General features: G+C 34.7%; 1 protein-coding gene across 11 annotated transcripts in view; it reads left to right on the top strand.

The window, feature by feature from the left end:
• The window catches only part of VPS13B (vacuolar protein sorting 13 homolog B), a 780,541-nt gene that overhangs the window by 21,189 nt on the left and 732,743 nt on the right, over positions 1-26,609 (top strand). For 10 of the 11 annotated variants that reach the window (XM_070477337.1, XM_070477338.1, XM_020914637.2 and 7 more), the window contains exon 4: positions 24,507-24,627. In XM_070477337.1, coding sequence (XP_070333438.1) covers positions 24,507-24,627 — 121 coding nt within the window. Of the gene's footprint in view, positions 1-5,804; positions 5,995-24,506; positions 24,628-26,609 lie in introns of all 11 variants that reach the window. The other variant, XM_070477340.1, reaches the window with a different exon arrangement.

Below are 26,609 nucleotides of genomic sequence, written 5' to 3'. Positions count from 1 at the left end.
TGCTGACTCAGGTTGTGGAATTTACTGTACTGTTATTGATTCCCTCACTTGCACTGCTACAGGTTAGTGATGGTGGTGACGTTGATAGCAGATAGTATAGTTTAGATTCTGTCTGTAGATTCCTTCTATGAAAAATGAGACAGAGTTCCCTATAAATGATGGGTAGCATCTTTACTTCCACTGGGAAATCCCTTTATGTTGGGTGTATAAATATTTACAAATGTTATATTTTCTTGTTGGATTGACCCCTTATCACTAGGTAGTGCCCTTGTTTCCTACCGACTGCCTTTATTTTGAAGTCTATTTTGTCTGATAAAAGCATAACTACCCCCGCTTTCTTTTTGTTTCTATTTACATGGAATAGCTTTTTCCATCCCTTCACTTTCAGTCTGTGTGTGTCCTTATATTTGAAGTGAGTTTCTTGTAGGCAGCAGATCCTTAGGTCTTGGTTTTTATCCTTTCAACACTATTTCTTGTGATTGGAGAATTGAGTCCATTTACATTTGAATGTCATCTTGTTAGTTTTTTTTTCTGGCTGTTTTGTAGTTCTTCCTTTTTTCTTTCTCTTCATTTGTGATTTGAAGACTTCCTTTATCCGCTATAGGTTTTTGCTTTGTGGTTACCATGGGTGTTATATATAGCAGCATATGTTTATAATGGCCTGTTTTTAAGTTGATAACAACATGTGTTTGAATATGTTCTAAAGCTCTACCTTTTACTCACCCTCATGTTAATGTTTTTGATGTCACATTTTACATCTTTTTATCGTGTATCCCTCGACTTAATTATTGTAGTTGTAGTTATTTATTTTTACTACTTTTGTCTTTTAACCTTCACACATTATAGCTTTATAGGTAGTTAACCCACCACATTTACTGTATTTGTACTATACTATATTTGTAATGTACTATATTTACCAGTGAGATTTATACTTTCATATGTATTTTTTAATTTAATTGTTTTTATTTGAACTATAACTAACTTGTAATATTAGTTTCAGATGGACAACACAGTGATTCGGTATTTTTGTACATTACAAAAAGATCACAGGATGAGTCTCAACTATCTGTCACCGTACAGAGTTGTTACAATATTACTGATTATATTTCCTATGCTATACATTATATCCCCTTGATTTATTTATTTTATAACTAGAAATCTATATCTGTTCATTTCTCTCACCTTCATTCTTTCCCCCAAATCCCTCCCCTCTGGCAATCATCTGTTCTTTGTATTTATGCATCTGTTTCAATTTTATTATATTTGTTAATTTGTTGTGTTTTTGGATTCCACATATAAGTGAAATCATATGGTGTTTATCTTTCTCTGTTTTATTTCATTTAGCATAATGTTTTCTAGGTCTATCCATGTTACATTTGGCAAGATTTCACTTTTTTAATGGCTGAGTAATATTTCATTGTATGTGTATATGTGTATATATATATATATACTACATTTTCTATATCCATTTTTTTGATGGACACTTAGGTTTTTTCCATATCTTGGCTATAGGAAATAATGTTGCGGTGAACATAGGGGTGCATATATCGTTTCAAATTAGTGTTTTGTTTTCTTTGGAAAACTATACTTCTTTGGAAGAGTGGAATTGCTGGATCATATGGTAGTTTAATTTTTTGAGGAACCTCCTTTTTGTTTTCTGTGATGGGTGTATCAGGTAACATTCACAACAACAGTCTATGAAGATTCTCTTTTCTCCACATCCTCACTGACTCTTGTTACTTGTTGTGTTTTTGATCATAACCATTCTGACAGGTGTGAGGTGATATCTCATTGTGGATTTGCTAATTTCATTCCCCTGATAATTAGTGATGTGGAGCATTCTTTCTTGCGTCTTTTGGCAATCTATATCTTCTTTGAAAAATTTTCCAGGTCCTCTGCCTATTTTTTTTTTTAAATTGGGTTGTTTTTGATGTTAAGTTGTATAAGTTCTTTGTATATCTTGAGTATGAACCCTTTATTGGTTATGTTGTTTGCACATATCTTCTCCAGTTTGTTTGGCTGCCTTTTCATTTTGTTTTTGTTTTTTTTTTTTTTTTGCATTTATCACATGGGTAGTTTTGTGAAACTGCCACCACCATAATTGAGATACAAAAGTGTATCATCAAAACAAAGCTTCCATGTGCTTCCTTCTTTTTACTGTACTATCTTTTTCTCTACCTATTGTTCCCTAGCAACCACTAACCTTTGCTCATTTTGTGTAATTTTATTTCAAGAATAACATATAAATGGAAGCATATAGCATGCAACATTCTGAGTGTAGATTTTTTCACTTAATATAAATCCCTTGAAGTTCAAAACTAAGTTGTTGTGTATCAATGTCTTGTTCCTTTTTATTGCTGAGTAATATTCTGTATGGATATACCACAGATTTACCATTTATCCATTGAACAGCAGTTTGGCACTTTCTAGTTTTTATTATTATAGATAAAGCTACTGTGAACATTTGTGTAGAAGTTTCTATGCCTACATAAGTTTTTGTTTTTCTGGGATAGATGCCCACGGATGCTATTGTTGGGTCCTATAGTAGTAATTTCATTTTTATTTTCAAAAATAATTGTTTAAATTGATTTCCAGTGTGATTATACCCGCTATTCACTCCTATGACCAGTGTTTAAGTGATCTTGTTTTTCTGTATCCTCACTAGCATTTGTTATTGTCACTGTTTTTAATTTTAGTCATTCTGATAAGTATGTAGTAATGATTTATTGTGTTTAAAAATTTTTTTTTATTTTTGGCTGCACTGGGTCTTCTTTGCTACATGAGGGCTTTCTCTAGTTGTGGTTCACAGCCTTCTCATTGCAGTGGCTTCTTTGTCACAGAGCACAGGCTTTAGGGCATGCAGGCTTCAGTAGTTGTGACAAATAGGATTGGTAGTTGTGGCACATGGGCTGAGTTGCCCTGAGGCACTTGGGGGACCCAGGATTCAACTTCTGTTCCCTTCATTGACAGGCAGATACTTAATCATTGGACAACCAGTGAAGTCCTTCATTGTGATTTTACTTGGCATTTTATATATGGATAATGATGTTGAACACCTTATCATATGCTTATTTGCCATATATTAGTGAAATAGTTGTTCTTATGCTTATTTTTTAATTTATTTTCTCAGTGTTTTGAGAGTTCTTTATATATTCTAGATAGAAGATTTGCCTGTGTCAGAGATGTGATTTGCAAGTAGTTTCTCTCAGTAATTTGTCTCTTCATGCTCTTAACAAGGTCTTTTGCAGAGTGAAAAGTTTTGGTTTTGATTAGGTCCAATTTATTAATTTTTCCTTTTATGCACTTTGGTTTCAATGTCAGATCTAAGAATTCTTTCCCTAGTCCAGTATCTTAAAGTTCTTATGTGGTTTTTCCTAGAAGTTTTATAGTTTTACTTTAAAATCAGTGATCCATTTTCAGTTAATTTTAATATAAAGTATGAAGTTTAGTTTGACATTCATCTTTTTGCCTGTGGATATTCACTGGTTTCAGTACCATGTCTGAAAAGATTGTGCCTCCTCCATTGAATTGCTTTTACCATTTTGTCAAAAATCAGTTGGGTGTATTTGAGTCTGTTTTTAGGTTTCCTACACTGTCCGTATGATTAATATATCTATTCTTATGTCAGTAACATACTGTCTTGATTACTGTAGGATTAGCTTTGGTAAGAGTGAGTCATCCTACTTTTGTTGCTATTCAGATGCTAAGTTGTGTCTGACTCTTTGCAACCTCATAGACTGAAGCATGCCAGGCTTCCCTGTCCTTCACTATCTCCCAGAGTTTGCCCAGATTCATGTCCATTGAGTCACTGATGGTATCTGACCTCTGCGGCCCCATTCTCCTTTTGCCTGCAATCTTTCCCAGGATCAGGGTCTTTTCCAGTGAGTTGGCACTTCGAATCAGGTGGCCAAAGTATTGAAGCTCAGCTTTGGCGTTAGTCCTTCCAATGAATACTCAGGGTTGATTTCCTTTAGGATTGACTGGTTTGATTTTGGAGTCTTCTCCAGCACCACAATTCAAAAGCATCAATTCTTTGGTGTTTAGCCTTCTTTATGGTCCACCTCTCCCATCAGTACATGACTACTGAAATACCATAAATTTGAGTAGGTGGACCTTTGTTGGCAAAGTGATGTCTCTGCTTTTTAATATGCTGTCTAGATTTGTCATAGTTTTCCTACCAAGCAGCAAGTGTCTTTTAATTTCGTGGCTGCAGTCACCATTCACAGTGATTTTGGAGCCCAAGAACATAAAATCTGTCACTGTTTCCACTTTTCCCCCATCTGTTTGCCATGAAGTGATGGGACTGGATGCCATGATCTTTGTTTTTGAAGATTGAATTTTAAGCCAGCTTTTTCACTCTTTCACCTCATTAAGAGGCTTTTTAGTTCCTCTTCACTTTCTGCCATTAAAGTGGTACCATCTGCATATTTGAGGTTGTTGGTATGTCTCCCAGCAATCTTGATTCCAGCTTGTGATTCATCTAGCCTGGCATTTCACTTGATATACTCTGCATATATTCTTTTTCAAAATTGTTTCTGGCTATTAGAAATAGTCTTTTTTTCCCAGATTTTAAAATAGGCTTGTTATAGGTTTGGCAGAAATTGCCTTAAATGTGCAGAACAGTTTGGGGAGAATTGACATCTTTACCATGTTGTCTTCTAATCCATGAGCACAGTATGTTTCTTCAATAACTTAGATTTTCTTTGATTTCTTTCATCAGCATTGTCTTTCCAGCCTGTGGATCCTGTTTATGTTTTATTAGATTTATAGCTAAATAATTTTCTTTGGAGTATTTATAAATGTTATTGTTTTTATTTTCATTTCCAGTTATTTGTTGTTATGTTATGCAGTTGATTTTTGTATATTGATCTTGTGTTCTTCAGCTTTCCTTCCTTTGTTAATTACAGGAGGGTTTTTTGGTAGATTTCTTGTAATTGCTTTCTAGACAATCATGTCAACTATTAATACAAATAAAGTTTTGTTTGTTTCCAATCTAGATGCTCTTCCATTCCTTTTTAATTTATGACTTAATATTTATACCTCTTCACTGAATCTGCCTCCATGATGCCATTATAAACATTTTGGCAGAGGTCATTAATAACATCATTGTTGCAAAATCTTTGCTTTTTGGTCTCTTTTTGGAAACTTCACTTTTGTGACTTTTGTGATTCTCTTCCTCTCTCTCTCTACCTTTTCTCTGGCTCTTCTTGTGGCTTCATTTCTGCTATCCATCCCAGAGTTTTAATTGGAGTTTCTTAGGCTTTCATTATTTTAGTCCTTGCCTCTCCTTGGATCATTTTATTCCCTAGTAGATTTAATTATTATATACTGTTTATTCATAAAATGCCATTTTAGGGTCCAGTCTCTTCCCCCCGACCCCCAAGCCCCAACACCAAGAGCAAAATGGACCTTCACTTATATCTTCATAGAATGTTTCAAACTGAATTTTATTTTAAACCTCCCTTCTTCCTTATATATTTCCTATTTCAGTGAAAAATTCCACTTTCTACCTTTAATCCAAACTAGAAACCCTGAAGTCGTGCTGAACTTTCTACATCCCTTATATCCAGTTATTTGTCCTACTCTGGACTCTACTGTTACATTATCTCTTTTGAATATGTCTATTTTAGTCCTCATTGATACTTCTTTCTGGGCATGATATTTCTAGAATGTAAACTGAACTATATAAATAACTACTGTGCTTAAAATTTCTTAATGGCTACCCTCCTTTTGTTTTCACAGTTCTTCTCAATCTTTTCAGTCTTCCAGCCTCTGGGGTCACTTTTTTTTCTTTCATATTTCAGCTTCCCTGAGTCATTTGTAGTTCTTCTGCTGCTGCTGCTGCTAAGTTGCTTCAGTCGTGTCCAACTCTGTGCGACCCCATAGACAGCAGCCTGCCAGGCTCCTCTGTCCCTGGGATTCTCCAGGCAAGAATACTGGAGTGGGTTGCCACATTCATAATATCTTGATTACCGTAGCATCTGTATAAATATGGTAAGCAGTTCATTCATGGACATGAGTAATAGGTGAGAATGATTTTTCTGAGCACTATTTTCATTATCTTACCAATAAAGTCTTGATGCTCAATTTTCATTACTATATTGGTTAACTGGAATATCCTTCTTCAAACTTCGTGTAAGCAATATTTTATTTATATTTTAAATTAATGTTTTAATTGGAAGATTATTGCTTTACAATGTTCTCTTGGTTTCTGCCATACATCAACATGAATTAGCCATAGGTGCACACACATCCCCCCTGCCTCCTAAAACTCCCTCCCACCCCACCCCACCCCACCCCAAGCAGTATTTTAAAATGTCTTTTGCCCTTATGAAAATCCATAGAAGAATTCAGTTTTGATATTTATATAGTTATCCACTGGTGGATGAATTGCACAAAATTTTATGTCTTATCTCTGGCTTTCTCATATTCTCTAGAGAACTTTGAATAAGCTTAATATTTATATAAACAAATTTGTTGGTAGAGACACATCTACAAAAAACTACAGTTAAGGTAATCAGAAATTAAATGTAAATACTCTTAGTTTTCTATTGCATTTCAACACTGCTGTTCTCCTGCATTGATACATAGATGATCAAGAATTGTGTACAATAGATTGACATAATTTTTTCCGTGGTATTGGATTTTCCTTGTATTATATATGCAAAGATAAAAAGTGAATAGTATATTTAACATATTTAATTTATGTGTAGAGTTGACAATTTTGCCTAAGTGAAGTATACTGACATTTTTGCATAGCTACATCTAATATAATAAAAGAACATTTCATTTGTAAAGCAATAGCTATTTCTAAATGTTTATCCTGCTTAGTTAAAAAGATTTGTGTTGTTAAATGCCACTGAAACTCTTGACATCTGTATAAATTATCTAGCTTGACATCACCATACTTTTTTGTACTGCCTTCTAGGATAAATAATTCCTATGATGCCAGGTATAGCATAGGATTATAAAAAGGCAAATTCTACATTTAATTTGCTACTTCTTTCTTTCTGATGACAGTTAAATTTTCTTTTAATTGTTTTTTCTCAATAATCTCTCTGCCCAAACTGCAAAACTTTAAGGAAAATTTTTACTTTATTTCCACATATTGGACCTTGAATAAATACTGAAATTTGAATTGTTTTCATTTTTCCTTAGGAGTGGAAGGAAGACCAGTAATTGGATTTGTAGAGCTATAGTAAAGAAAAAGCAGAATAAATTACAAAGTCAGTGTTACTCTCAATAGATTATTTTTACATATTATTTATTTCAGAGGATTATTTTTTTTTCAGTTCAGAAAGTACCTCCAGGGTTTCCTCCTAATCCAGGGATCCAACCTGTGTTCTAGAGCACAGACTCAATAGTTGTGGTGCTTGGGATCAACTGCTCTGAGGCATGTGGGATCTTCCTGGATCATGGATTGAACCCATGTTTCCCATGGCAGGTGGATTCTTTACCACTGAGCCACCAGGGAAGCCCTCTTGAATGTTTTAAGGAAAAAATGTTATGTGTTGTTTATGATTTTAATTTTAGCATGGAAATACTGTCTGTAGTCTTAGAACAACCAGGTGGTAAAATACTTTGTTTTAAATTTAGATTTGTTTTTGAGGTGAGATAACTTGAATAATTTAAAAACATTGAAAAGGAAATAAAAAGCCAAAAGCCACGAAAATCCACAAATAACTTGTGGATGAATGAAATTGAAGATAAATATGTCTTAAACTGTATTCTGTGCCTTAAAAATTCAGAAATAGGAGAAATCATGGTTTCTTAAACTTCTACCTGTGTCTAAAGCTTCCTAATCAAAAGTAGTAGAAAGAGGACTCTTTTTAGTTAGCTGTTTGAAAAAAGAAAATAGCTATGTGTTATAAAGATCTAGTTCTTTATATATATATACATATATATTTGTGTATATATGTGTGTGTATATATAAAAATAATAAAAGTGAAAGTTTGAGTTGTTCAGTTGTGTCCGACTTTTTGCAAAACCAGGGTAGCCCAGGCTCCACTGTCCATGGGGTTCTCCAGGCAGAAATATTGGAGTGGGTAGCCATTCCCTTCTCCAGGGGATCTTCCCAACCTAGGGATCGAAGCTGGGTCTCCTGCATTGCAGGCAGATTCTTTACTGCCTGAGCCACGAGGGAAGGCCATATTTTATATACATATAGTAGAATTTTTTGTTATGTCATTTATAAGATTGAAATTTGTGCCACATGAAAACCAGACTTGGTATAAGGTGGATTTTTGATTTGATGATTTTTTTTAACATTAAGAAAGTTTCCATTCTTGTTTGCCACTTTAGGTGTTTTTTTGGGGGGGTTCTGTTATATTTGTTTTATCCTTGGGAAGACTTTTATTTATTTTTTTCAGCTGTAGGAGCTGATCTCTTATAGCTCTTCTATGTTAAGAAGAAGAAAAATTGGGATTGAGATAAGAAAGGAAGGCTTTAGTTTTGTGAAGGACTTTCTAAGAATGTTATGAATGAATATATGGGGTTGTAATAGAAGTTCCAGTATAACCCTAATTACAGTGTTCAATGCTGTGGACTCTATAATTTCTATGTCTGAATGCTGAGGGGAAAAAGAAGCTGGTATGAAACATTGCAGCTTGCTGGTGGTTGTAAGTTCTTTCTTCCCCTGTTGGCATTAAGCCATCCCAATGTGTTAGCTGGCATTAAAGATAATGAAGAACACAGACTGCAGCTTCTAGTTTTTTATTTTGGTTTGGTTCACAAGGTCGTCTCTAGATTCCCTTCTTATCCATAAAATGCAACAGTTCTCTGATTTTTGTTTATTAATTAGATGCTGCTAATTTTCTTTTTTATGGATTCGTTCATTTTTGTTTTGATTGTCTTTTGGAAACTTGTGGTATTGTATCTTTAGAAACTGTACTGAGTCTATATATCTGAACTTAGTTTTCTATAGTTAGATTATAATTGAGTTTTACTAATCTGAATAACAATTTATGCCTGTTAATTGTAGTGTGTTAGATTATTTACATTTTATGTAATTTTCTGTATGTTTAGGTTTGTCTTTTTATTTATTTATAATTTGTCCCATCTAATTTTTCTTCCTTTTCTCCTGCCTCATTTTGAATTGAGTATATATTTTAGCATTCCATTTTATCTTCATTATTGTTTTATTCACTATGCTCTTCATTTTCTTTCTTAGTGGTTGTTCAAGGGTTGACAAATATGCACGCTTAACTTCTCATTGTCTGCTTTTGAATACTAATATACTGCCTAATGGATAATGTAAGCATTTTTTTTTTTAGTATTATTTACAACAGTATGATTCTCTTTATTCCCTGTCATCATTTATGCTAGTCTTGTTATAACTCTTATGTATATGTTACAGACCCCAGGACTACATCGTCATCGTCATCTTTATCATCATCATAGTTATGATTGTTTTGAGCAGTTAATTAATTTTTAAGAAATTAAAAACCAAAATGTGTCTGTTGTTTTTACCCACATAGTTACTTCTGACACTCTTCATTCCTTTATGTAGATTGAAGTTTTTAATCTAACATCGTTTTAGTTCAGCTTAAAGAACTTTTAAAAATATTTTTTGTAGTGCATTTCATCTTGCTACAAATTCTTTCAGCCTTTGTTTGTTTGAAGAAGTCTACCTTCTCTGCTTAAAAACTCTTATTTCTGGATTTAACTTTTGGGATCATTTCTGTCTTATCTGCCTGTGGTTGGGCTTGTCTAATAGCAGCTGTGTCTGTTTTGTTTTCAGAAGAGGATAATAGCAAGAGTTGGAATGAGAGAAAGGTGGTCAACAGAAGTTGAAAAGATGTTAGTAGGAGCAATAAAAATAGCTTCAAGTAATTGCTTTTTTTTTATGAACTCTTTAAACATTTTGTTAGCAAACTCTAATATTATTTGTTGAAAATTTTGAACTTTGTTTTTCTCATTTGTTAAATGGAAATATAGGATATTTGTGATGATTATGAACAATGAATATAAAACACTTGCATTGTTTATACCAGTAAATAATTAGTTACTCATAATATTATTTTGCAGTTTAAGGATTATTTGATTTTAAAAATACTCCTTTATAAATAATATTCTGAAGATAAGGACTCTTATTTTTCCCATTGTTAACAACTTTTCCTCTGGCTTTGCACTGTGCCGAGTATCTTGAATATAGCAGGTGCTTTTTTTTGTTTTTAATCTTTTACCACCTTCATTCTACTTTTATTATTTTCAGGCTCTAGACCTAATAGTCTTTTCCTGTCTCAAGTTAACTCAGCATCCACTCATTCATTAACTCACGTAATATGGCTTCTTCTCTCACCACTATTAATGAATTATTCTTTCAAAGTTCTGTGGTCATCTATTAGTAGTCATAGTAAATCTTAAGTTTTGGTTTTCTAGTTTGTATGTGTGTGCTCTCAGTTGTGTCTGACTCTTTGCAACCCCATGGACTGTAGCCCACCAGGCTTCTCTGTCCGTGGAATTTTCCAGGCAAGAATACTGGAGTGGGTTGCCATTTCTTACTCCAGAGGATCTTCCCAGGGTTTGAACCATGTCTCTTTGACTGGTAGGCAGATTCTTTACCACTGTGCCACCTGGGAAACCCAAAGACTTTGTAGTTTGAGATGATTGTTAATACTATAGTATTGAGATTTGCTGTCCTATTGGTGAAGAATTAAATTTGCAACATTGTCCAGAAATGGAATAGTTTTAGGGAGTGAATTTTGTTTCCTCTTGATGGTTAGTTTGTGTTGATGGTTATTTTGTACATTAGCCTACACAGAGGTCCTGATCTGCACTCCCTAGTTGTTGAACTTTTCCTGAAGGTTTGACTCACACCTCCAACATTGTTGCACTGTTTAGCTCAGGCATGCTTTACTGTTTGCCTCAGCTTGGCTGATTATATATCTCCTCGACTTAGAGCTCATTCTTAAGTTTAGTTATCTTTTTTAGTAGAACCATTATTTATCTCTGATTTGCATTGGTGTTATAGGAATATAGAAAGATCATTTTAACTGTAAGTAAAATGTTTCTAATATTTACAGTGTAAATGCAATGCCAAGAAAAAAGGGGAAAAATGTTATTTAGGATCCTGTCACAGGCTAGCAAGGTTATGCTCAAAATTCTTTAAGCTAGGGTTCAGCAGTACGTGAACCGAGAATTTACAGATGTACAAGCTGGGTTTCAAAGAAGCAGAGGGACCAGAGATCAAATTGCCCACATTCATTGGATCATGGATAAAGCAAAGGAGTTCCAGAAAAACATCCGTTTCTGCTTCATCGACTACTTGAAAGCCTTTGACTGTGTGGATCACAAAAAACTGTAGAAAATTCTCAATGAGATGGGAGTACTGGACCACCTTACCTGTCTTTTGAGAAACCTGTATGCAGGTCAAGAAGCAACAGTTAGTATTGAACATGGAACAGTGGTTCAAAATTGGAAAGGAGTATGACATAAAATATCACTCTGCTTATTTAACTTCTATGCAGAGTACATCATGCTGGGCTGGATGAATCCCAAGCTGGAATCAAGATTTCTGCGAGAAATATCAACAACCGCAGACATGCAGATGATATAATTTTAATGACAGAAAGTGAAGAGGAATTAAAGAACCTCTTGATAGGGTGAAAGAGGAGAGTGAAAATGCTGACTTGAAACTCAGCATTCAAAAGACCAAGATCATGGCATCTGGTCCCATTACTTCCTGGCAAACAGAAGGGGAAGAAATAGAAGCAGTGACAGATTTTATTTTCTTGGCTCCAAAATCACTGCTGGTGGAGACTACAGCCATGATATTAAAAGATGCTTGCTCCTTGGAAGTAAAACTCTGGCACACCTATACAGCATATTAAAAAGCAGAGATATCACTTTGCCAACAAAGATCCATATAGTCAAAGCTGTGGTTTTTTCCAGTAGTCATGTATGGATGTTAGAGCGCCAAAGAATTGATACTTTTGAATTGTGGTGCTGCAGAAGACTCTTGGGACCAAGTCTCTTGGAGTGTAAGGAGATCTAACAAGTCAATCCTAAAGGAAATCAATCCTGAATATTCATTGAAGGACTTATTCTGAAGTTCCAATACTTTGGCCACCTGATGGTAAAAGCCAACTCTTGCTTCAGAAACTCTGAAGGCAAAAGAAAAAGGTGGCAGAGGATGAGATGATTGAATGGCATCATCTATTAAATGGGCATGAGTTTGAGCAAACTCCAGGAGGTAGTGAAGGACAGGAAGGCCTGGAGTGCTGCAGTTGATGGGGTCACAGAGTCAGACACAACTGAGCGACTAACAACAACAGTCTGATTAGCAGGATTTTCCTGTCCATCAAAGGAAAGTCAATAAGAGATTGGATACATGTTTAAGAAGCAAAATATTGTGATTCTTATTTTTATAACCTGTTAAAGATTATGTTATCTGAAAAATAAGATTATTTTATACATTAATTTTAAGTTTTTAATATGTTGTTGTCCTATAACAGTTAGGTCTTAACCATTGTTGAAGGTATCTGTGAGCATGAATGGACACTCATGTATAGAATAATCTTATGGGATTTCAAATACAAAATAAACAATTGTCTCTTTAAACAGAGATATAGTAAACATTATGGGTCTTGAGGTTTTTTTTCCTTTTTTTTTTTTTAAAGCAGCAGTACACTCATACTATAGCTGTACCAGAATCCCCTTCATAGCAAAAATGAAATGAAGCATTATCATCTGAGTACTTAGCTAGTATAAAATTTTAAAATTCTTCTTATTATTGTGTATAATTTAAATCTTTTAACCTTTACTGCAATTATATAAAATCTTAATTGTCTTTATTAGTATTATTGAGATGTATTTATGTTATTATACTATTGAGAAAATTCTGTGTTTTACTGAAAATTTGTCTCGAAATGTATTCTTCTTATGTACTCAGTGCTCCCTGGGTTGGAAGATGTATCCAGTTTTGTTTCCCCACTCTTTTATCTCTTTTTCTCCAAGTTAGTTTTACATTTTACTTTCTTTGTCATGTTAGCCAAATTTTAACTTTTACTTTTGCATATGTTTAGAATGTGCTTTTTTGATGTATAATTTTCTTCAGGAATGTATTATTTTTCTTTTCCTTTGGGTCTGTAGAATTTTCTTCAGGCTATCTTCTTATTGAAAATTGCTTTTCTTTTTCTTAGTCAACATTTGTTGTTTTATTAGAAATTAGTTATAAAAGGGATAATGGTAGAAATGTCTTGTCTTCTTAGCAGTAACTATAGCCAGGCAAAAATTTTGTACTTTTCCCCCAGGATATTTTAAAGAGTCCCTCATTAGTTAGATATATTTGTAGTCTTTTTTTTTTTTGTCTTATATAATGAAAACACTGGATTCCAAAACAATTTCAGATTGAATTTTTGTTTATCCTGTATTTTTTATTAAGGCAAGTGTTTTAAAGCAAGAGTAACTAAACTTTATGGCTCATGGGCCTACTGCCTGTTTTTATAAATAAGGATTTTTTGAAACACAGCTAAGTATTGTCTATGACTGCTTTATTTTCTTTTATTCGTTTTTTAAATTGAAATATAGTTGACATACAACATTATGTTAGTGTCATAGTCATTTGACAGTCACTTACATTACAAAATGATCATCAGTATAAATTTAGTAACTATCTATATCCATATAAAGTTATTACATAACTATTGGCCATATTCTTTATGCTGTATGTTACATTCCCAAGGCTTATTTATTTTATGACTAGGGGTTTGGTACCTCTCAATCCCCTTCACTTATTTTGCCCAACCCCTCACCTTCCTCCTCTTTGGCAACCAGTGATTTGTTCTCAGTATCTACGAGTCTGGTTTGGTTTTTTTTTGTTTTTAGATTCCACATGTAAGTGAGATCATATGGTATTTGTTTTTCTCTATCTGACTTATTTCACTTAGCATTATACTGTCTAGATCCACCCATGTTATTGCAGATGACAAGATTTAATTTTTTATGGCTGAGTAATAATCCACTCTGTGTGTGTGTGTGTCCCACATCTTCTTTATCCATTCACCTATCAGTAGACACTTAGGTTGCTTCCGTATCTTGGCTGTTATTAATAGTGGTGTAGTGAATATTGGGGTGCATATATCTTTTCAAGTTAGTGCTTTTGTTTCCTTTAGGCAAATATCCCATATTGAAATTGCTAGATTATATGATAGTTTTGTTTTTAATTTTTTGAGCAACCTCCATAGTGTTTTCCGTTGTGAGTGGACCAATTTACAATCCTGTGGACAATGCACGATGACTCCCTTTTTACCCCATCCTCACCAACACTTGTTATTTGTTGTCTTTTTGATGATAGTCATTTTGACAGGTGTGAGATGCTATCTCACTGTAGGTTTGATTGGTATTTCCCTGATGATTAGTGATGCTGAGCATCTTTTCATGTATCTGTTGGCCATTTGTATGTCTTCTTTAGAAAAGTATCTGCCCAGGTCCTTTATCTAATTTTTAATCTGATTATTTGTTTCTTCAATATTGAGTTTTGTGAATTCTTTGTATATTGTGGACATTAACCATTTCATTATTGCATGTATCTTTTGCAAGCATTTTCTCCCATGCAGTAGGTTGTCTTTTCATTTTGTCTATGGTTTCCTTTTCTGTGTAAATGCTTTTTGGTTTGATGTCATCCCATTTGTTTTTTTGTTTTCATTTCTCTTTCCTGAGGAGACAAATTGAAAAAAAAAAAATTGCCTATGTCTTCGTCTAGGAATTTTATGGTTTCAGATCATGCATTTAATTCTTTAACTCATTTTGAGTTTATTTTTATATCTGGTTTGAGAAAGCAGTCCTGTTTGACTCTTTTGCATGGAGCTGTCCAGTTTTCCCAATACTATTTATTAAAGAGACTGTTTTTCCCGATTTTATAGTCTTGCCTCCTGGGTCATAGACTAGTTGATCACATAAGAAGCATTGGTTTATTTTGTGTTCTCTGTTTGATTGATGTATGTGTCTATCTTTGGTCCAGCACCATACTGTTTTGATTACTGAAGCTTTGCAGTGTAGTTTGAAACCAGCGAGTGTGATATCTCCAGCTTTGTTCTGTCTCAAGGCCTTTTTGGCTATTTGGTTTTTCTGTATGCTTTTTTTTGTGTTTCCATAATAATTTTAGAGTTAGTTGTTCTAGTTCTGTGAGAAATGCAGTTGGTATTTTGAGAGGGATTGCACTGAAAGACAGCACACACAAAAAGACTTTTGTCCCAGTGTCACTGAATAACGTGGCTGCAAAATCCCCAACAAATATCAGGCAGCCAGATTCAATAATATTTCACATACACCATGACCAAGTGGGATTTATCTCGGGATTTATCTCAGGGATGGTTTGATATTCAGAAGTTCATCAGTGTGACACATCACGTTAACAAATTGGAGAATAAAGACTATGTGATCATGTCAATAAAAGCAGAAAAAAACTTTTGACAAAATTCAACATTTGTTAGTGATAAAAGCACTCAACAAAGTGGTTATGGAAAGTGCATACCTCAATATAATAGAGGCCATATGTGGCATACCCACAGCCAACACCAGTGGTGAAAACCCATACCCAGTGGTAAAAAGTTGAAAGCTATTCTTTTAAGATCAGGAGAAGACAAAGATTTAGTCTAGTATTGGAAGTTCTAGTTACAGCAATCAGACAAGAAAAAGAAAAGGAATCCAAACTGGAAAAGAAGAAAGAAACTTGTCACTGTTTGCAGATGGCATGATATTATAGATAAAGAATTAAAGATGCCACCAGAGAATCACTAGAACTAATAAATTCAGTAATGTTGCTGGTTACAAAATTGATATACAAAAACCTGATTTGCTTCTATAGACTAATGATGAACTTTCATAGACATGAAGAAAACCCATTTACAGTCACATCAAAAGGAATAAAATACTTAGGAGTAAATCTAACCAGGGATCTCTCTACTTGATATTTTAAAAGCTCATTGTAGTCATTTTGCAAAATTATAACAGATGTAACATCTTCCCAGGTGGTGCAGTGGTATAGAGTCTGCCTGCCAGTGCAGGAAAAACAGACACAGCTTTGATCCCTGAATTTGGAAGATGCTCTGGAGTAGGAAATGGCAACCCACTCTACTACTCTTACATGGAAAATTCCATGGACAGAGGAGCCAGGCAGGCTACAGTTCATAGGGTGTCAAACAGCTGGACACTACTGAGTGACTGCACACAGCAGGAGTCTTAGGAGACTGAGAAAATAGTAGCTACGTTGACTCGTTGAATTAGAATGTAAAGGACTGTTTTTTTTTTTTGAGAAATAGAGGCTAGGGGAAATAAGTCTGTTGCAGAGTCCATGAGTTTTTAAAATGTTATTAGAATGCCTGACATTTTAAAAAATAATTTTTGTTTATTTTTGGCTATGCTAGATCTTGTTACTGCATGAGCTTTTCTCTAGTTGTGGCAAGTGTGGGGGCTATACTCTAGCTATGGTATGCGGGCTTCTCATTGCAGTGGCTTCTCTTACTGCAGAGCGTGAACTCTAGGGTTTGTGGGCCCAGTAATTGTGGCTCCGGGGCTCTGGAGCATAGGCACAAAAGTTGTGGTGCAGGGGCTTATTTGCTCCAAGGCACCTGGGGTCTTTCAGGACCAGGGATTGAATCCATGTCTCCAGCATTGGCAGGTGGATTATTCACCACTGAGCCACCAGGGAAGCTCCACAAAGTTTGTTTTACCATTGAGTTTGAGGTGCTAGCCTTTAAAAGAATTCTCATTGCTAATTTTCTGCATCATTTAATTTCTGAACTATTATAATGACCTATTTTTGCTATTGTTCAATTGTTCAGTCATGTCCGACTCTCTGAGACCCCGTGGACTGCAGCATGCCAGGCTTCCCTGTGCATCATCACTTCCTGGAGCTTGTTCAGAAACATGTCCATTGAGTCAGTGATGCCATCCAACTACCTCATCCTGTCGTCCCCTTCTCCTCCTGCCTTCATTCTTTCCCAGCATCAGGCTCTTTTTTAATGAGTCGACTCTTCGCATCAGGTGACCAAAGTATTAGAGCTTCAGTTTCAGCATCAGTCCTTCCAGTGAATATTCAGGGTTGATTTCCTTTAGGATTGACTGGTTTGATTTCCTTGCAGTCCAAGGGACTCTCAAGAGTCTTCTCCAACACCACAGTTCAAAAGTATCAATTCTTCAGCACTCAGCTTTTATAGTCCAACTCTCACATCCATACATGACTACTGCAAAACCATAGCTTTGACTAGATGGACCTTGGTTGGTAAAGTAATGTCTGCTTTTTAATATGCTGTCTAGGTTTGTTGTAGCTTTTCTGCTTTTCTTCCAAGGAGTAAGCGTCTTTTAATTTCATGGCTGCAGTCACCATCTGCAGTACTTTTGGAGCCGAAGAAAATAAGGTCTGTCACTGTTTCCATTGTTTCCCCATTTATTTGCCATGAAGTGATGGGAATGGATGCTATGATCTTTGTTTTTTGAATGTTGAGTTTTAAGCCAGCTTTTTCACTCTCCTTTTTTTACTTTCATCAAGAGACTCTTTAGTTCCTCTCTTTCTGCCATAAGGGTGGTGTCATCTGCATATTGTGTCATCTGAGGTTGTTGATATTTCTCCTGGCAATCTTGATTCCAGCTTGTGCTTATCCAGCCCGGCAGTTCACATGATGTACTCTGCATAGAAGTTAAATAAGCAGGGTGACAGTATACAGACTTTATGTACTCCTTTCCCAATTTGAAACGAGTTTGTTGTTCTATATCCAGTTCTAACTGTTGCTTCTTGACCTGCAAACAAGTTTCTCAGGAGGCAGGTCAGGTGGTCTGGTATTCCCATCTCTTGAAGAATTTTCGATAGTTTGCTGTGATACACAGAGTCAGAGGCTTTGGTCAGAGGCAGAAGTAGATGTTTTTCTGGAATTCTCTTGCTTTTTCTGTGATTCAGCAGATGTTGGCAATTCCTCTTCATTTTCTAAATACAGCTTGAACATCTGGAAATTCTCAGGTCATGTAGCATTGAAGCCTTGCTTGGAGAATTTTGAGCATTAGGTTGCTAGCATGTGAAATGAGTGCAGTTGTGCTGTAGTTTGAATATTCTTTGGCATTGCCTTTCTTTGGGGTTGGAATGGAAACTGACCTTTTCCAGTCCTGTGGCCATTGCTGAGTTTTCCAAATTTTCTGGCATATTTAGTGCAACACTTTCACAGCATCATCTTTTAGGATTTGAAGTAACTCAGCTGAAACTCCATGATCTCCATGAGCTTTGTTCGTAGTGATGCTTCCTAAGGCCCACTTGACTTTGCATTCTAGGATATCTGGCTCTAGGTGAGTGATCACACCATCATGGTTATCTGGGTCATGAAGATCTTTTTTGTATAGTTCTTTTGTGTATTCTTGCCACCTCTTCTTAATATCTTTTACTTTAGTTAGGTCCTTGGTGTTTCTGTCCTTTATTGTGCTCATCTTTGCTTGAAATGTTCCATTGGTATCTCTAATTTTCTTGAAGAGTTCTCTAGTCTTTCCCATTTATTGTTTTCCTCTATTTCTTTGCATTGATCACGAAGGAAGGCTTTCTTATATCTCCTTGCTCTTCTTTGGAACTCTGCATTCACATGGGTATATCTTTCCTTTTCTCCTTTGCCTTTTGCTTCTCTTCTTTTCTCAGCTATTTGTAAGGCCTCCTCAGACAACCATTTTGCATTTTTGCATTTCTGTTTCTTGGGGATGGTTTTGATTACCACTTCGTGCATAATGTTACAAACCTCCATCCATAGCTCTTTAGGCACTCTGTCAGATCAAATCCTTTAATCTATTTGTCACTTCCCCATATAATTTTAAGGCATTTAATTTAGGACATACTTGAATGGCCAAGTGGTTTTCCCTACTTTCTTTAAGTCTTAATTTTGCAATAAGCAGTTCATGATGTAAACCACAGTCAACTCCCTGTCTGATTAATAATAGCCTATTAATTTTTATTAATTGTTAGTATCTCTTCTTTTGTGTTTTGTCACGTAACCTGAAGATTCTTCTTCTGAATGAAGTACTACTTCTTGTTAGTCTCCTACTCATAAGTTTTGTTGGCTCCTCAGTATGTTGAATAAAGCTTATATTTCTTGAAATGATACTCATATAATTCATTGCTGCTGCTGCTGTTGCTAAGTCGCTTCAGTTGTGTCCGACTCTGTGCGACCCCATAGACAGCAGCCCACCAGGCTACTCTGTCCACGGAATTCTCTAGGCAAGAGTGCTGGAGTGGGTTGCCATTTCCTTCTCCAATAACCCATTGAAAACGCCATAAATAGAAATTTTTTTCCTGTGTCTTTTTTCCTCCCTCTCTGCCATTCTTTTTTCTTCCCTTTCTCTCTGCTTTCCTGTCTTTTATCAGTAGTAACAGAAGGGGCTTTCTATCAGACGTATCTGGGCGTTCGTCCTAGCTGTTTTCCTTCGTGTCTTTTTAACCTTAGAACCTCTTAAACCCTAATTTCCTCATCCTTAAAATACTGGAGGTCTGGCACATATAAATGCTCAGTAAATTTTACTGTTATTTTTGCGTTTGTGTGTGTGAGACCTATGTAATAAATAGCTGATTAACTTGAATTGCTCTTAACCTTTTAATGCATATAAGTAAAGCTATCAGGATACCATCTATTTGTACTACCTGTTTTCTCTCAAAATGCCTAACAGATAGTTAAAAAAAATATCAAGTGGTTCTTTTTGAGGGAAGTTATACATGTAAGAAGACAAAATGCATTTTACTAATTGGCTCACTCACCCAATCCCTACTGAATTTTGGTGAATATTAGATGGTGGAATGTGGCTTAGGCTGGGATGCCTCTGTATGTACTTTTGTTCTCTCCTCCCTTAATTTCTGCCTATTTCACCTTCCAAATCTAAAGATGAGTCTAAGCACTTCAATTCAGTGATTTTTAAAAAGAGGGGAGGAGGAGTTGCCAATATGATATATACTGACTGATTCGAAGGAAAAAGGATGTCATAGGCAATAGTAGAGGACAGATTTTTTCTAACATGATGCTGTTAACCAGTATAGTTTGATTGTTCTCTGGCAGGGGCAGTATCCTGGGTTACATGACTGAGAATGTGAAAGGAAGGCCAGAGGCTAGTTATCACGTCATGTGGGGAACATGGCTCTCAGATAGAAGAGTGGCTCCATCACACAGGTGTTCACAGTTAGGACAGTGATCTCTTTCTTTGTTAAAATGTAGCCTAATATATCTTAGTGTATGTTCAGCTTTGGCCTGTTAGGTTAGCTATTCCTCCTTTTGGGAGGTTTCAGTAAAAGAATGCAGGGGAGCGCCAGCTCTCTTTTCTTTCCCAGCCTGTCACACCCTTGATTGCAGAGAAGACAGAAGCAGCCTCTTGTGTGGCCTTAAGCTGATGTGTGAAGAGGTTGGGGGTATACATACCTCCTTTACTGAGGTGACTTGACTTTTTTTTTTTTAATGGCTTAAGTTTATTAATACTCCTGTTAGGGTAGAAGGGATCCAGACATTCCCAATTTTACCCCAGAAGGTAATATATATATATGTATATATATTTTATTTTTTTTTTTCCTGGCTAGCTCTCATGTTCTACAAGTGTCCCTCTGCATTGCTGACTTGCCTTGGCTCTCTGACTCTCCAAAGTACAGGCTTACCTTTAGAGATTCTTTTTTTGCGTCTGTTGTCTTTGTACTTGCTTCTGGAGGGGTTAGAGGTGAACTTACCTATGGTCTTTGTAGCAGTTCACTTCCAAGGCCCTCACACTCTTTTCAGGAGCGACTAGAGCTGCCGGGTGAGCCTTAGTCCTCTGCTTGTCAAGTTTGGGGTCGCAAGGCTGAAGAATGCAAGACACATCACTTCCTAGTTCTGTCTTTTGGTCTCTCCTTCTTCACCTCTTTCTTACTTTTAATCTTTTTCTAAAACAAGGGCTTAGAATGATTCAGTCACTGGTTTTAAGTTTTATCCCCAATCTTACTCTACTGTTGTGAATCCAGGAGTTGATGGCTTTCCAGTTTTAATTGACTAGCCATTCGAGATCTGAAGTGAAAAGTATGCAACATGATCCCATGAGCTGTCAGTATGAAAGTAACGGATCTATTTAAATACAGGGTTTTGCCACATTTTCCCTCTGTTAGGAACTTTTGTAAGGAAATGACATTCTTGCTTGTTTCATGAGGAGCAAAGGGCAGTATTTTCAGAAATAGCTTTGTGGTCCCCAAGAGACAACATTCTTTTGCCATGAAATATACTTAACTTGACATTTTGGAAAAATTGCAACCTAAATAAGAAAGATATAACTGTAATGTGTTTGGGGTTAAAAATTATCTCAAAACATTTTAGCTAGTATTTTTGAGAACAGAGTTTCTTTTATTAGAAGTTAGAGTCTTTCAATGAATTAAAATATGTAATAGTCCAAAGTGATACATATTGGTTAAAAGCAGATGAAGAATTCAAACTAAGGATGGAAATAATTCCAGTGTTAATAGTAAATATTATAATTGTTATGCTTTATTTTTATTTAAGTTAGTTGGGGCAGGATTTGAATGGAAGCTCACTTATAATTGATGCAATTAAAATGTAATTGAAATGAAAACAAGTTGAAATTATCAAAAGGATTATTTTCTAATTATAATATATATGCACCCATAATTTCTTAAGCATAATTAAGAAAGAAGTGTTTACATATTTGGTAATGTTTGTTTCGTAGTGTGTATTCCTATGGGTACCATGATTAATGCCTTTTTTTAAGGCACACTGAAATTTTAAGTTACTAAATTTTTGTTTAAGTAAATAAAGTTAGTTTATTTTTCTTTTAAATGATAAAAACATGTAGTTTGTAGGGAAGCTTTATTCACTTTTTAAAAGACTGATTGAAAACTTATATTTAATCTATGCAGTTTACCCTTTTTTGCTGCTAATAACTTTTAAAAAATAAAATAAAATAACTTGTTCTTTCTTTTGCTTTAAGATATTTGTCATCTAGTGTATGCCAGATTTATTGGACTGCAGTAGTTTTAGTGCATTTTGGCTGGAATGTTTATTATGACATCACTGTAATCTATATACAGTATGTGATTTCAGATGGTTTCAGTGTTAAATATTTTCATAATTATGCTAGTTTTGGCAGTTCGCTTGGAACTTTTTCACATCTCTTTAATGAATATGTTTTACTTCTGGGCTTTTGAGACAACCATATGTTTCAAAAATTAATAGTGTGCTTTTAATGTTAACATTGTGCAGAAGTGTATGACTACAGACATTTTTAAGGATCTAAGTTGAACTAAAAGTAATTACAGTGAGGTTTTATTCACAGTAGTAGTCTTTTAGTATTTAGAGACTATAACATTCCCCAAAATAACAGAAGATGTCATTATAAAGACTGAATAGTGAAGTTGTTTCGTGGAATGAAATGCTGTGAAGTTTGTTTTGCATTAACTTAAAATGAATATAAGTTCATGCAGAAATTTCTTTCATTGTTTATTATAGCAAATCTTTCAACTTTTTGCTTGTAACAAAGTTTCAGACAGCAATTTTTTCTTTTACTAATGTATGACTAGCATCTGAAGTCATGCTATATTGTAAAAGATTCATTTTTATTATTATATAATTCTGTTAGTGGTTGTAGTGAAGAATATTTTTTGTATCCTAAAGGAGGACCTATCATTGTTCTTATTTGCCTCTAGTATCCTATTAGAATGGTAAATTTAGTAGTTAACCTTCTTTTAGTTCTTGAAATTTTCTCTTCAGATGTATAAAAGAGAAAAACTAAGTTTATCACTATTCTTTTAAGCATTATAAAATAGTTTTATTGTTGATTAATGAGTTAATGATGCACAGTACACCATCAGTTTCCATTTGTGTTGGAGAGGTGTTTGATCTCTGTTTCCTCACATGCATCTCTCAAGCAGAATGTGCTAGTTTAACCTCCCAAAAGGAATAAGGTGATGTCAGGTGCTTTTATTTCGTATTACTATCCCATCTATTTCCTCCTTGTAATACCTGTTTATTTGAAAGAGCAATCTGTGCTTATTTTTTCCATCTTAACTTGTTATTCACCCTTTGATCTGTCTTTTACTTCTCCCACTCCTGTCCCTCTACTGGATTACCAAACCTCCTCTTTTATTTTATTTTATTTTTTTTGGTTATTGGCACCCTCCTCCTAATTACCAAGTCTTGAGTGTCAAATAGAATGAAGGTTGAGAACATCTCTATAGTTCTTTACATGACTGTGTTTTTATTGAACTAGACCCTGCCTTTAGCTTTTGGTATTTTTCTCCCATCTTAAATATTTATATTGTGGCTTCTTTTTTTCTTTTGACTGATCATTATTCTTTGTATGTGCTGTTTTTGGTTTCCCCCCATTTAGCCTCTGATATTAACTTAACAAATTCAGTCAGTTTTAATGATCTGATCTCTCTGGTTCTTCCAAATAGAATGACTCTTTGTGTTCCTATTACTTGAAAATAAACAAAAAAGTACTCTTGTAGACTTATATGTGTTTTAAATAGACTCTGAAATCTTTGAGGACAGTTGCTTTTGTAAATCCAGCAATTAACACATAAAAACATTTTATAAATGTTTGTTGAATCAAGTCAGGAAAAGAGTACTCATTCGCATTGTGTAAATTTCAAAGATATGTATATTTTAAAGTTTTTATGTTATTCACATTAGAAACTAGTTAAACCTCGTATCTAATCTGAATAATAATAATTCAGTGGACACTGTTAAATGGGTGCCAAGAATTCTTAAGATGATTAAGATTAATCCTAAAGGTGGGCTGGCTCATTCATATTGATGCTGGTAAAAACCAATGCAATCCTGTAAAGGAATTATCCTTCAGTTAAAACAAAAAAGCTTAAAAAAATAGACTTCAAAAAAACAAAAAATAAATTATTACCAAGAAAAAAAGATGAGCTTCCTCTGTGGCTCATTGGAAAAGAATCTGCCTGCAATGCAAGAGACTGGATTCTATCCCTGGGTCCAGAAGATCTCTTGGAGAAGAGCAACCTGTTCAGGTATTCTTGCCTGGGAAATCCACAGTGGAGCCCAGCGGGCTACAGTTGATTGGGTCCTAGGAGTTGGATACGACTTAGAAAGTAAAACAAATAAAATCACTAATTTAAAAAAATGTGATTAAGAAGACAGCTTGGATTCTCAACTCACAAAATAGTGAGGGTTTTGGTATATAAACAAATATGTAAAAACTAAAACCCTTTCCATTTATTTCAGATTTTCAAATGGAAAATGTTTAAAAGCTTCAATTGAATTGTCTTAATTGTCTTCTTTTGCTAAAGCCATATTTGACATTATCAAGTGGTTTGTTTTGATATCAACTAAAGAAACAGTTTCTAATTTTAAACTACTACTTGTTTTAAAAATGCTGTTTAAGAGCGCAAAGTACAAAAATTTTGGTTACATAGGTTTTTATAGCTAAAAAAATAAAGCTGGAAGAGTCTAACATCAATTTTAGTAACCTACATACATTCAACAAAATTTTTTTTAAATTTTTAAGTGGTGATTGATAACTTTGCTTTTCTTTCTTCCAAATAAAAATAGGATGACCATGAAAGCTGTGGTTCTAATTCTACCAACCGTAGTACTACTGAGAACACAAAAACATTAGCAAAACCCCGAAGAATTCAACAGGCTGCTCCCACAGATCCTGATTTGCCACCAGGTAACTTCTAAGGGGATTGATAAAACCAAAATTTTGATTGTTATTAATCATTGTTGTAACCCTTTGTAGAATATATATTTTCCATATTTTTTATTGACAAAGTATTTAAAGTATATGTACATTTGCTGCATAATGTCAGAACAGATTGAAAGACGTTTGTGAGAGCTCTGGATTCATTCACGGTTTGGTGCTCGTTTGCTTGAGATTTTCCTTAAGTTTCTTTCTTACATCCTCTCCAAGCAATGATTTGCCTCTGAGTAATACTTATAGTCTCTTCATTTCTCTTGCTTCTTGATAAACAAAGGAATGACACTAAGTCGTTCTCACTTTCTGGAAACTGTAAAATTCACTAACAGAATTACAGAGTTTTGTAACTCGGAGACCATGTCTCTTTTCAGTTCCTGAAATTATTATTTATCTGGAAGAGTAGTGGCTTTCAAATTAACAGTTTCTTGATCAATATTTGATGAAGGAAAATAACCGAAAAAACAGTGATTGTTACATGATGGCTCTGTGGCCAAAGTGCATTGCTGCCTTTTTACAGTTAGCAGCTACCAGTCACATCTCTTTCAGTTTCATTTATGAGTTACTTTTTTTTTTTTTTTGAGGTATAGCTGACATTGGTCTACACTTGTTCTCTGCCCCAAAGCTTTGTGAGCTTTCTGCTGGATTCAAATCAGTTACTTTTTGACCATCTCCTGGCACCATCTACTTTACTTGTAAGAGGTTGGCATTAGTTGCATCATTTCTTAGCCCTCCTGTCTCAAATGTAGGTTCTAAATTACATTTCAATTGAGCGTATTTAACTAGTGTTATTGTGATGTTATTACTGATGCTTTGTGTTCTTAGGAACTTTACGTAACAGGTCTCACTATCCCCTCTGGCTTTAGAATAAATAGATTAATTGCTATGGCTGGAGAAAGTGCTAAAAGAAGTTATTTTACTTCTGAATGTTTCTGATTCTTCTTAGAGTAGTGTGATATTTACAGCACTTGATAAATTTTTTACTTAATTATTAACCCCTTGGGAGAAATCCCTGGTGAATTTAATTAAACTGTAAATTAAATTAAGCTATAGCTTATTCTTATTTGTTAAATGGGCAACCACTATGTCCCTCCAAATTTCTGACTACATATCCCTGTAAAGCTTCTGAAGCCAACTCATTGTATAGAACCCTCTCCATCAGTATCCTGGCAAAGAATCAGTTTTAGGTTTAACTGTTGAGTCTCATGACATTTTTTTTCTTTTAGGAAAGAACTTGTTTAAGAAAAATTTAAAGCCTTTGTCAGTTGTTGATTTCACCAATAAAAATCTTTTATGGGCTTATGTACATGAACTTGAAACAGGTCCCTTACTTTTAATGATTCTTTAGAGTCTGTTGGAATTTACACTGATACTCAGGATGAGAACTGACCTATTTTTAGAAGTATAAAACATAAAAACAAACATAGCATAAAATGTCCTATTTTTAATGTCAGAAAACAGAGCTGTTTTTTGCTGAACTACTTGGGGTAGCTTTTGGGTTTAATGTGTCTTACCTAATAGGAGGGCTTGGTCCTTTTTCATGCTGACATAAATCACAATTAAAGAAGTTGCTTTAGGAAGTAACTGAACTTGTTGGGTAGTTACTGGGAGGCAGAGCAGCTAAACTTAATATTGCCAAAGGAAAGAAAAGGGATAATTTGGGAATCCGGTTGGATAATGGTAAATCATTTTATTTAAAGATTAACTCATATGGTTATTTGTGCACTCATTTCTGTAATATTATCCTGCCTGGAAATTATATTAAAGTTCTTTCATGGTAGAAATGAATTCCTGTTCTCAAAATTTCTTGGGCAAAGTTATTCTTCCAGCATCTGTGGTTATAATTTTGGAATTTAAACATTTACGTAGATTCAGAATTGCTTTTTTGAGAAAAGTTTTGGTGTTGCCAATAATTGTTTTGTATCGTGAAAGATGGGCATCTCTCCAATAGGAAGGGA

This window comes from Odocoileus virginianus, chromosome 15 (assembly GCF_023699985.2).
Source record: "Odocoileus virginianus isolate 20LAN1187 ecotype Illinois chromosome 15, Ovbor_1.2, whole genome shotgun sequence".
In the NCBI taxonomy this organism is placed as follows: domain Eukaryota; kingdom Metazoa; phylum Chordata; class Mammalia; order Artiodactyla; family Cervidae; genus Odocoileus; species Odocoileus virginianus.
This window is presented reverse-complemented; position numbering and strand designations above follow the sequence as displayed.